This window comes from Apaloderma vittatum, unplaced genomic scaffold (genome assembly GCF_000703405.1).
Source record: "Apaloderma vittatum isolate BGI_N311 unplaced genomic scaffold, ASM70340v1 scaffold5401, whole genome shotgun sequence".
Classification (NCBI taxonomy): Eukaryota; Metazoa; Chordata; class Aves; order Trogoniformes; family Trogonidae; genus Apaloderma; species Apaloderma vittatum.
In genome coordinates this window covers 468-13,832 of record NW_009698412.1, presented here as the reverse complement: position 1 = coordinate 13,832, position 13,365 = coordinate 468, and the positions used below count along the sequence as shown (strand labels likewise).

The 13,365-nt window shown below is 36.6% G+C and overlaps 1 protein-coding gene across 1 annotated transcript; it reads right to left on the bottom strand.

Annotated features, from left to right (window-relative positions):
• Positions 1-3,768: 3,768 nt before the first annotated feature.
• RASEF (RAS and EF-hand domain containing) lies at positions 3,769-12,897 on the bottom strand (the record flags this gene model as incomplete). The annotated part of the gene is made up of 8 exons (XM_009877993.1): positions 3,769-3,877; positions 5,895-5,971; positions 6,962-7,081; positions 7,978-8,092; positions 9,362-9,443; positions 10,375-10,522; positions 10,630-10,767; positions 12,663-12,897. Coding segments are annotated over 8 exons (1,024 nt in total), but the record flags the coding sequence as incomplete, so codon positions are not given.
• Between the last annotated feature and the right edge of the window lie 468 nt (positions 12,898-13,365).

Here is a 13,365-nt window from a genome sequence, read left to right as displayed (position 1 = left end):
TCCAAGTGAGCTACAGCTATATCCCCATTTGGTAGTGCTTTTTCACTAACTTACACATTGACCATAAAACAATGTAGAACTGTTAACAGTTTCCAGCCTGGATCTTGTTTAAAAAAAAAAACACAACACTGTTTCAAACTAAAGTTGCATTACATGACACATAAAAATCACAGAGTTTAAAATAAAGAGATTCAGTTTACATAATTTGGACAAATAACACAAGACATATTTTGGCCATTAGAATAAATAAAAAAAAAAGTACCCAAAATATCAATGGCCCAATCCCGCAGAGACGAAAAGAAAATAGGTGTGAAGGCAGGTCCCTGAATTCACACCCTTCAGCCAGGCTCTGTACAGGCATGGACATTCACATGGCACACTTTGTATGGTAAGAATCTCAGACATGAAAGCAATTACTGCACATGCATGCATTCTGCTAACTTTGGGATGTGGAACTTATATTTGCAAAAGGTACCTCACAATGTTATTATACTGAAGAGAAGGCCAAAGGGGGATCTAACCGCCTACAGACAGTGAAATGGGAGTTACCAAGATCGCAACCAAACTCTTCTTGGTAACAGGAAATGATATAATGAGAGGAAAAAGCTACAGGTCCATAGTCACCTGGGAAACTGAGGTTGGCCATGCAGAGAAATTTATATCCAAACAGGAAGTGCAAGCCTGGGAATAGGCTGCCCAGATTGGTGGTGATATCTCTGCCCTTAGAGATTTTCAGTCTGATTAGCCAAACTCACCACTAATCTGATCTAAGTCTGGCAAGTATCCATCTCTGCTTGGGTGCTTGGAAGGTTGGACAAAACTACTTCCAGAAATCTTTCCACACAACTTTATGTGTTTCTCTGTATCCAACCAAAACATCTTCTCATGCAGATGTGTCAACAAGGTTTAGGCAAAGATTTCACCTCATTTACTGCAGGCCAGGACCACACAGCTGGTCAAACACTGTGGTTCAGGAGACACACAGAGAATATTGAGCTTCAGTCTGAGCTGTACAAGTTAACAGAAGTTAGTAACACTGAAGGAGCAATATTTTGGAACATACGTAACTGCTTCATCCTGACGTGACCACTTCATCCAGACAAATGCAAACACCTGCATGTTGCAAGCTTATACTTCAGAAACCAAGCACTGGGTCATCTCCCTCTCCCCTTCTGCAGCAAGTACAACCTGCATTAATCCTACTTCCTTTTCACTCCTTTAGGGAGAGATAAGCTTTTACACACAGAATACAGAAGAATACAGAATAGGTCTTCATCAATGAGTTCAGTTAAGTGTGGTTTTCCCCTTAGAGAAGCTAGTTACAGCTGTAATTTTGTTTAAATAATACAGAGATAATAGTAAAGAATACCCATGTGACCAGGCACACCTATGTGACATGGTACACCTGCATCTCCTTCATTCTCTGCCACCTGCTCCAGAGAAGTCTTAGGAATACAGTATGACCTCTTGTACTGCTGTGGGAGAAGATGCTACAACTCTAAAGTCTCCTACATGGAATAAGTTGTGTGTGAAGATTCCCTTAGTACTTCAAAAAGGACATGAAATACGTTTTTTCTTCCAGGGATGAAGTACAAAACAGCACAATAAAATGTCTTATTCCTTCCGGAGTAAGATTTCTCTGTCTTGTTAAGAACAAGCTTTCAGATAGTTCCTTGAATATTAGCTGCTCTGATCTAGAAGTTTGAAAGGATACCTAGAAAACTGTTTGGATTTTTTTTTTCTAAAATGATGAACCATCCTTCTTCTGAGAACTCCACGTTTTATAAACCTGATAAAGCTGATAACACAGCACAGGCTATAGGGCATTCATACATAGTGCTGACAGAATGCAGTAACAGCTGTTAGCTGTACAGGTTCCCAGTCAGTCCACAAAACTTTATCCAAGGCTGATTCATAGAATCACACAGAATTACACAGTGTCAGGCATTGGAAGGGACCTCAAAAGATCATCTAGTCCAGCGCCCCTGCCAGAGCAGGATCACCTACAGTAGGTCACACAGGCATTTTTAAAATGTTTCCAGAGTAGGAAGACTCCAAAACCTCCCTGGGCAGCCTGTGCCAGTGCTCTGTCACCCTCACAGTGAAAAAGCTTTTCCTAATGTTTTTGTGGAACCTTCTGTGTATCCACTGTATCGACTGTATCCATTGCCCCTTGACCTGTCACTGGACATCCCTGAGAAGAGTTTAGCTCTGTCGTCCTGACACTCACCCTTCCCATATTTATAAACATTAATGAGGTCACCTCTCAGCCTCCTCTTCTCCAAGCTAAAGAGACCCAGCTCCCTCAGTCTTTCTTCATAAGGGAGATGCTCCACTCCCTTAACCATCTTAGTTGCTCTGCGCTGGACTCTCTCAAACAGTTCCCTGTCTCTCTTGAGCTGAGGGGCCCAGAACTGGACACAATATTCCAGATGGGGCCTCACCAGGGCAGAGTAGAAGGGGACGAGAACCTCTCACTGAACTAGTTTTCAGCCTGGAGTTGTTATATTAATACACACAGAAATGACTGAAACAGTTTGCTGGCTCTGAAGGGGCTTTATCCCATTATGGTCAAAATTAGTAAAAGCTAACAACAATTTTTACTACGCTACGGGACTGTTGGGAGCTATTATAAGCAATAATAACTCTTTTTTTGAGATGATTACACCTAAAGGTACCACCAGAATTTTTCTAAAATCAGACAAAGGAATTCTCATTAAGGTAAGTGGTTGCTGTTCATTTCAGGGACTTCCAGTAAACACTTTAAACAGATGCTTGTGCATGTGCAGCCATTCTTTCATCTGCAGGTTTAAAACTTCAAAAATGCATAAAGAATATCCATTAAAACAGGCTCCTCTGTACTATTACAGACCCTCACTTGGTGTCTGAATGGAAGACATTTGAAAATGAGGGAAAAGTTACAACCTATTATCTCTCTGTAATACTAATAATGATCTAGTCTAAACAGACAGGCAGGTATTGAATCATTAAATCATCTCAGGAAATATCACAGGTATTATATACACATATCACAGGTAGTATATTATCCATACAATTTTGAACAGTAATGATCCACGCAAACCTTCATTTCACTTTGAGCTGTGTGGGATCAGATGCAAAGCCTACTCAGTTCTGAATCAAACTCCAACTCCCAAAATTAAATAAATGCTAACTCACCAACTTGTGCAAAACTACACAAAAACCTCATGCATCTGCCATTGCCTTCAGCCAACAGAGGCCATTCTGTTTCACGCCCTGAACTTAGGCTTTATCTGGATCTAGGGAACCTTTTAATCTTTTGGGGTTTTCATGCACAACTTTTCAATAACATGCAACTTAAGGCCTTCAAAAAATTAGGTAAGCAGACACATGAAGAAAGAGATTAAATTAATCAAAGCCTAATTTTTCTCTCCTTGTAAGCAATATACAATATTATCATGTTTTGTATGTAAGAAATATTGATCCCATAAGAAAACATGTGGGTAAAGAAGATATATTACAAATTGTATGCAGTGTCTACTGTAGCGTTGATTCTGAGGTCACTTCACTGACTTATTTGACTTTTAAAAAGTGAAAACAGAACCTATGGGGCAAAGCAAGTGCACAAATATGAATGAATAGAAAGTAAGAGTCTGGATTTTTAACATGATGTGCGATTTCTAGATACACAAATGTTTAAATCCATTATAAAAACAATACATTATTGAAATCCTTCATTTTTTAAAAAAAATTATACAAGTTAACTAGGTCAAAAAAAGTATCTGTCACTTAAACATTGCAGCAGTTTTTCATGAGTGTCGATTTTTTGACAGGTGTCCCAGCTAGGCTTGTTACTGACCTCGTATCATCTTGATTATCACTTCGTTTTCGCACTTCACTGTAAAAAAAAACCAGTCAAACAAACAAACAAAATGCACTCAGTTAATATATTTCTATTCATGTTCACTGCTCTGTTTTTCCCAATATACGTTACAGAGTTCACCCTCATCCATTGCATTGTCAAAATCATGCTTTTTAGTGCACAGAATCAACATGTCTCCTAAGTTTCCAGTTTGGGAATCATATCAACATTTCTATACAAATTATAGTTACTATATTATTATGTTATTATGATAGATACATAGTAATTTCTGATATGTAATAATGCAATAATGTTCAGTTTCCCTTTCCTTTCTTCTTCTTTTCATAGGAATAGAATATGTTCATAGCTAAGAGTATAAAACTAAATAACTGCAATTTCACGTATAAATTTATCTTCACAGGAACAATATATTTGTTGGATGTTTTATGTTTAAAAGCTGTGTACATATACGTGATTTTTGATCTTTATTCTTACTGAGCCCCCTAGAATGTTAAAAGCCAGTTCTATAATTTCCTAATTTTACACACATAAATGTAAAAAGTCATACAAGTACACTTGATATTAGTTGAATAAATCATAGAATCATAGAATCATAGAATGGCCTAGGCTGGAAGGGACCTTAGAGATCATCTAGTCCAACCTCCCTGTCATGGGCAGGGACGCCACCTCTCGACCAGACCAGGCAACACATGGGGACCAAGTGGGAATAAATCAATGAACTTTCTCTCAAAACACTGTATTATTCAACATAATGGGAACAGAATGCTCCATTAGAAATTTTTGTTTTAAAGAGCAATGTTTCTTTCAAAGAATACAAATTACTAAGACTTGAGGAAAGAAAATGCAGCCAATCATTCCAGACCAGGTTCTGGGTAATGTCTAGACCATTTGAGGATCAATGAACCTTATGGAGAAAAATGTCTTCTTTTTTTGTTTTTTTTTTTTTTTTAAACAACGTCAGCATGTTGAAACGTTAGAGAATAATCTTATATAACTGTGCTATCTGTGTCATAACCCATGCTGCATTCATGGCCAGGTTATTGGAAATGAGTTATTTGAAAAATCAGCAATTAACTTCATATCGACACTGGCAGACGAATAAATGCCTCTGTTCTTGCTGCACCTCTGATGGATGCGTTTTCCTGGAAAAACAGGTGCTCTTAAAAATCCCATTTGAAGAAGAAGTGATCCTTTCTAAAAAGGCAATATTTTGTATTCAGGCCATATTAATCAGTAGTATTTTAACAAAGAATAATCAAATACTGACCAAATGTCAAAAAGTTTGAATAGAGCATTCAGCTGCTGCAAAAATCACATGAATATGGTTTGTAATTCTGGCCTTTAAGCTTCATGTGTTAAAGTAAAAAATCAGGAGCTGAGGATTCATAACAGCCCACCAGCCTTTCAAAATTACATTGTAGCCCTTTGAAATTACATTGCAACCAAGAATGCTTTGGAAAGGTAGAAGCAGAATGTTTGGATCATACTTTACCACAGCAATACCAGGTGGCTAAATTAATATAATGAGAATCCCTATCTTTAAATAATTCACAGAAAGGGACATCAAAGAAAATATGTGGGATTAGAATGGTCAGTAAAAAAAACTGAAAATATATTACTATACATGAAAGAATTAAGGATTAATTATACATAGAATTACACAAATTTGAAATTAATTTAAGAAAGAATTAAGAAAGCACATCCAGGTACCATTAAAAAAATGTAACTCATTCACCAACCAAGTTTTAAAATTGTGAGCTCCGTAACTAAGCTCTAATTTAAATATTAATTATTGAGACAGTTCTGTAACATTTGCAAGCAAAAATGTTACTTGATTAAAACAAGAATAAATCTAGTCTTGAATTTATCTATAAAGATTTAACTGGCATTCTTCTTAAAAATTTTGTTGAAATTAATTAGGGTACAATTTTAAATGTACATGTGTGTCTTTGTATTTATGTTCACCTATAATGTCCTTTTTATAAAACATACTCGGATGCGTTTATTCAGAAAAAGAAACATGGCTACTTACCGAGCAAGATGAAGAACTGCTTCTACAATGTTAGATCCATCTTTAGCACTTGTTTCACAGAACAGTGCATTGTAAGTCTGTGAGTAAAAATAAAATGTTAAGCCAACTAATCTGTAAAGGTTCCTATGTGACTACGTCTATTCAGTCACAAACGGTTTCCTCAATAACACGAAGAAAGATGACACACATTTAAAGGAAAAGTTTTCTTTCAGTAGTCTTCATTCTCCAATATATTCATCTAAGTACTGTGAAAGAAAACAGTAATTGATTTTTAATTGCATCTTTTTTTATATGCAGTATATTCTGAATTAACAAGCTGAATAAAAAACATGTTGTAGGCTAAATGTCCAAACTCAACCTTCTTGTCCATAAGACTGCAAAACAGGAAGAGAGTTGCTCGCGTAGATTACTGAATCCAACTCATTAGCTACTTATTCACTAAATACCTGGTATTCTAGGTTAACCAGAAATACCATTCCATAAGTAGCAGACGTGATATTTGCCCCAGTATAATCAAGCAATTGCGCACACACCCAGCAACTCGAGACTCTAAAGATTCTTTCTTTTTCTGTAAAATACAGGATATGTGCATCCCTTACCCTCACACAAATGCATGCAAAATACTCATCTACCCTTCTATTTATAGCGGAGAATTCCTTCTTTTCTTTCTGAAGATGTGGTAGGAATGTAAGACAGTGTCTTGAAGATGAAAATATTCCATTCAAAAGCTGGAGAGACACAACCCAGGAAAAAAGCTTCATATGCTCACTAGCATGTTTCCTATTTGCACCATCCATTTCTCACTGGCAGGAGAAGAACTCAAGACTCCTAATCCATCCACTTTTTCACCATAAAGACTGAGAAGACTATCCCAGCCGATAATGAAGTTCAACTCAGTGGACACTGAGACGTGATCTAGCTCAGGAAACACCATCACAATAGGATAGTTTTCATAAAAAGCATCCACGAATCCTCACTGCTAGATTTTCTTTACTAGTTTCTCACATGATTTTCAGATTAAAATTCTTAAGACTATTTTATACTAAAGAGGTAGACTTGGTCCTTACCATAGCCAGCTTTTCTCCATAGTTTATAGGCACACATTTTTGCCCTTGTTCTGTAACAGCTTGACGGAGATCTGCTTTGTTTCCCACCATCATAATTGGAATATTCTCATGAGTTGCATCCTGTAAAGAAGATTTTACTTCCTTACTGCTAGAACACTCAGAATATGAAAAAGTAACCAGCACCATCACATCATACTTATTTCCTTCTCACAAAAACAAGTCTTGCACACCATCACAATAAAAGACAAATTACGAAAGTTACGCTGAGTACTCTTCATGAGCTAGTCAATATTTAAGGACTCATCTTTAAAATTTGCCTATGAAGATGTGCTTCCATTCCCATAAATCATGTTTCTCAACAAGTAATTTAATGTGTTAAGTTAATCTAACAGAAACAGTTACTGTATGCAAATGCTGCAGGACAATATCACTATGGGAAAAGTGACCAACTCCTATACCGTGGTTATAAGAAATGCATCTTATTTCATGATTAAAAGAAACACGTCTTTCAAAAGATGTATTAGAGATTTTGCTATCACTTTCTCTCCTACTAAACATCTTTGGTACAGGAGAAAACCACTTTTTATTAAATGTAAAATCTGTATTCAAACAAACAAACAAGAAGTAACAATAGAAAGGAATACCAAAAATCTGACTTGAACTACAGCTGATTTACAGAACGTATTAGTTTAAATCTATTGGTTTAAAAGGCAAGGACTCCCAGGAATACTCAAGCCATCCACAAGAAAGTACCTGGAACAGTCTCTGACGTTCATTTGAAAAAGACCTGAATGGGCAGAGTGTGATTACACGGTACATTTTATACAAAATACATATCAGTTTTAACACTAGCTGAATATAACAGGATACATTCAGGACTTCCATGTAGCTTTTTACTGCTATGAGAGACTGCAGTCTGGCTAATTCCATTACATAGATACACAAATTTTACAAGTAATAAGGTTAACAATGCAGTGAAACATAGTTCATAAGCTGTATATATTTAAGGGTCTTACCTCAATCATATCCACCCATTCTCGCACATTAAGAAAGCTTTTTTCACACGTTACGTCATACAGCAGTAGAACACCATCTGCTCTTCTGAAGTATGATTTAGCAATACTTCGAAACCTTTCAGAAAAAAAAAAGATTTTTCATAAGGTCACATTATCAAAAAGATACTGCAATTTAAGATGATTAAGAACACAGCACTACTTTATTGCTGAGTAAGGTTCTTGCCACATTACAAGTTTTTTCATAGCTTCTTTCATGACTAGCTCTTGAACCCTGCTGATGCAGGTCTACAAATGCTCGTTAGGATCCACAGGATTCTGTCCTAAACAGCAATCAATATTTTTTGCATCAAAACTATCTACAGCATATCAATTACAAATAATCTCCTTTGCACTGGAGTTTGGATTATGTGGCAAGGCTTTTTCATGTACACATAACTTCATAAATTGAGTAGTTTACTCAGCTATATTCGAAAAAATATGAAACCAATAAACTTATTCCAGGAATAAATTCATCAGTTACAGTAATCCTTGTCATTAACCTAACATAATTTATTTAACAATCAAGTACAACAACTAGGTATTTACATTATATATTGAAATATACTTCAGAAATTCATTATGTGGGAGGAGAATGATTTGGTCTCTGACTATCTGATTGACATAATCACTCATACAGGCAAAAGGTGAACACATACAGCCCAGTACAAATCTTGGTCAACGAAGAGATGAGACTGACTTGCAAGGTTAAATTAACTTCTTAATAAGATCTAATAGCTGTCAGTAAAGAAATAATGGCTCTCAGGCAAGGATGTCATGGGATTTTTAGGAAACTCTACACAATAATTTGAAGATATGTATATCCATATATCTGGATATACATTCAGCAGCTTGTACAATTTTGACACAAGTCTTTTGAATATCTCTGGGAAGAAGTTTTCACACACTAACTATAAAGCAAATCAGGATCACAAGTTTCAAGGACAGAAGCAGGGTGAAGGAAAGGGAATCTCTAAGATAAAGCCTGCTCAGAAATACAGGTCTATAAGGACAAAAAAAGCTAAAGAATAAAAATCGAAGTAACAATACACATCTATTCTGTCTATTTGTATTGCAAGAGAGGGACATAATTAATGCTGTGGTGAACTTCACCTATTTCTCTCTGCAGAGGGAAAAGATTACCTCAGGTATCACCAAGGCTAAGAAATAAACATTTACCTGTCTTGGAGTGAGCAAAATCACATCTGTTCATAGACATTTACATACAGTCATACCGACTTGCTAAAGGGCCATATAATAATTAGAGGATATTTTTTATTACACCTAGATGAAAAAAAGACATCTTTAGAAACAAACCAATTGAAATTACGTAAGTGCAGAGACTCACCTCTCCTGTCCAGCTGTGTCCCACAGTTGTAGCACTGTAGGTTCTCCATCAACAATTAGTCTTTTCATCTGAAAATCCACACCTGAAAATAATGTGTATAGTCTAATAAAAAACATCAATAACCTTAAAAAACACAGAAAACTAAAAGTTATGTGCTACATACAATAGTTATTTCAAAATTCTTCTCTTTTAATATACCATGAGATTTCAGTCACTTTCATAGCCTTAAACTGCAGTAATCTATAAACATATTTGTCTTTAGAAAAACATTTAAAGAAATATTTTACTCATACATTCTCCTGTAAGCACTGATATAAATTTGACGTTATGACCAGTTACCAAGAAGACCTCTCTCTGCTTTAAATAGTTTTATGGAAGAAGAAAAAATGTCTTCTAGTATAGATTTTATTTAAAATGCCAAAGAGGAAAAAGACAAATTAGAACAAAAATCCTGACTCAGAAGCAATAAAACAAATATACAACTATGATTTGATTGGAAGTCAAAAAATCAGTCTTTGGAATCAGCAAGAGAAGTGTGTCAGTTGACAGCTGTCATAATATAAGCAAGTTAGTCAAAAATCCCCCCAGTTGCACTTAAACCAAAGCTTCAATAACACTTTGAAGAAATGGGAGACAAAGAGTATGAAAGACATCAAAGGATAATACGACATACTAAGTAAAGAGCTGAGAGGACAAGAAAGCAATGAAAAATGTGAAAAAGATCATACACATATTCTAAGTTCAGCATATTGAGATTCCATTTTCTATTGCATTGTTCAGGAACAAGCTTGGTGCTTTCCAAAGAGAAATTAAATCACAGCAGTACCCTGTTACCCACTCCAAACAGCAGTTAGGCACTTCTTAGCTTTAGTACTCAATTAGATCTCACTAAGAAACTGCAGGCGCATATTCAGGAAACCCTGTTAAGCGGTCATAGAGGGTAATCTTTTAACCCACTTCAGCAACAAACAGCAAGGAAATTTCCTTTAGTATTTTAAGAACAACAACTATACCCAAGGTGGCACTGGTATTGCCTCGAAATTCATTCTTGCAAAGCCTCATAAGGAAACTGGATTTTCCCACTGCTGCATCTCCAGCAAGAACAATCTTGTAAGCCTTCTCTGAACTGGGGTATTTTGGAGCACATTCGGTTGCATCTGACTGAAAATAAAAAGAACCTCTTTATCTCAATTCATATAACAATATTCTCAATACGAAACATCAGGTTTGGTTTCTTTCTTTTTTTTTTTCCCTAAAGAACTGGTTACCTGAGGAGTGAGGGCAGATATGTATTTCCTTGTTGAAGCAACTGAGCTGCTTCGACTTACTGATCGTGAGGGCTTCCAGTCTAACACTGTACTGCTGTTATCCGCACTGTACGCTTCCTCATCCCTGATCTCTGGAACCTGGAAGTACAAGCCAGTGCATTAGCTCCAGTGAGAAAAGTATGATTTTTTCAAAAGACACAGCCATGATTGATTAAAACATTTGCTATGACAGTTTGGATTAAACAGACATAAATGACCAAATAGAACAGTGCAATTCTATTCCAAACACTAAGATTATTCTGTTCTCATGCATATTTGCTCTTTACTATAGCCTACATAGAATCATAGAAATACCCAAATAGAACAGTGCAATTCTATTCCAAACATTAAGACTATTCTGTTCTCATGCATATTTGCTCTTTATTATAGCCTACATAGAATCATAGAAATATTGAAGTTCAAAAACACCCTTGGAATCATCAAGTCCAACCTATAACCCTACTCTTCAGAGTCCACACCTAAAACATATCCCCCAACATGACATCTAAACAACGTTTAAACACCCCCAGGGAAGATGACTTAATCATCTCCCTGGGCAGCCTATTCCAGTGCCTGACTAGTCTTTCTGTGAAAATTTTTTTCCTAACAATCAGCCTAAATCTACCTGTTGCAGCTTGAGGTCATTCCCTCTAGTTCTACCACCAATTATCTGTGAGAAGACACCAGCACCAACCTCTCTACAATGACCTTTCAGGGAGTCGTAGAGAGTGATAAGGCCTCCCCTGAGCCTCCTCTTCATCAAACTAAACAGCCCCAGCTCCTTCAGTCACTCTTCATAAGATTTATTTTCTAGGCCCTTCACCAGCTTTGTTGCCCTCCTCTGCACTCACTCCAGCTCCTCGATATCTCTCTTGTACTGAGGTGCCCAAAACTGAACACAATACCCCAGGTGCGGCCTCACCAGGGCTGAGTACAGAGGGACAATCACCTCCCTTCTTCTGCTGGTGATAGAATTTCTGATACAAGCCAGGATGCCGTTGGCCTTCTTGGCCACCTGGGCACACTGCTGGCTCATATTCAGTCAACTGTCAATTAGAACACCCAGGTCCTTTTCCGCCGTACAGCCTTCCAGCCACCCTTCCCCAAGCCTGCAGCGTTGCATGGAGTTGTTGTGGCCCAAGTGCAGGACTTGAATTTCATCCTTAAACATGTTTGCTGTTTGGCATATATGCTTTCAACACAGTTTCCAGATAGAACACATTAATTTTCACATGGAAAATTTCAGCTCAAAAAATAATTACAATAAACAAATACTTTATTTCAAAGCTCGTTTTATGCTTATTTGAAAATTATTTCCCCACGAGTCTCTATGCTACTACTATACAAACTAAATTAAATACAGCACAGCTGTAATCAGCACTATTCATGACCTTTTCAACTCTAGAGACTAAACGTCTCTACTAAAACCACAGTAAAGGATCTGCTCTAAAAAACCACCCTGTGTTCTGTTGTGCTTGATATTAGTCTTCCAATGTAGTTACCAGTAACACTCTCCATTTTACTAGCAATAAAATGGACATGGTAACACCTTTGTACATTTTTAAATTCTCTGAGACATACTGTGTAAATCAATGTATGCACTAACGGTATTCTTTTTTCTTATATGTGTGATTTTTTTCATTCACTACGGCAGCATAGTTACAGAAGTGAACAGAACTTATTTTACTTCTATAGTACCTGGTTTTTAATCATTAGAAAATGGGTTCCTTTCTCCCACATTGTTTAACAACTACACATATTTCAAAAATCAAGTTATTACATCAAAAATCCATCAAAATATGAAAATAAACATTTTCCTTTAAATAGGAGTATCTATTTACGCATTTTGGAAAAAAAATCATTTAAATGCAAACTCCCAAATATTCAGTTACAACTGGCCTATGGACAAGGATGCGTTTCATTTCAAAAACAATAAACTGATTTTGCTTTCAGCCAAAGGCGTTTCTTAGGAAAGGAGTAAGTCTGGAACTCACATCTGTATCAGAAGCATCACCACCAAAGCTTTCTTGCATACACTGAGACCTCTGAAAATTCCTTTGATGCCTGTATTCCACTTCCGAATCATACTCATTCGAATCTCTCAAGGTTGACAAACCACTGTCAAAGCAGCTCTCTGGTAAGCTGTCAACTTCACAGTTTATCCTTTGCATAGGATCACAAAGGGCCAAAGAATCATAATCTTCATCCACACAAGAAGAATGAGATAATCTAATAAAGAAAATATTGGGGGAAGGAAAAAAATTATTCCACAACTGTTTTTCCCAACAAAATCTGAACCATTCTGGAACAGTAAATACTTAGAAATGTTAACTATACTATTTAAGATGTATGTCAGTGCCTGTTTTGCCTTTCCAGATAGTAAGATTCAGAGAACTACACACTATTAAGACATGAAAAGCAGAAACTGATACCTGATGGTCTAGCTAATTTTGGCCTATTCTAAGAAATATAAAATTATTTAAAAATACTGTATCTAATTGAATGCATTTGCAAACAGAGGCATACAGGCCAAGAAGGAACAGTTATAGAAAAGCAGGTAACCAAGTTCAACAGATGAGTCGAAGAAGTCACAGAATCACACAGAATCACAGAGAGGCTGGAAAAGATCTCTGTGATCAAGTCCAGCCTATGACCCAACACCACCACATCGGCCAGACCAGGGCACTAAGTGCCATA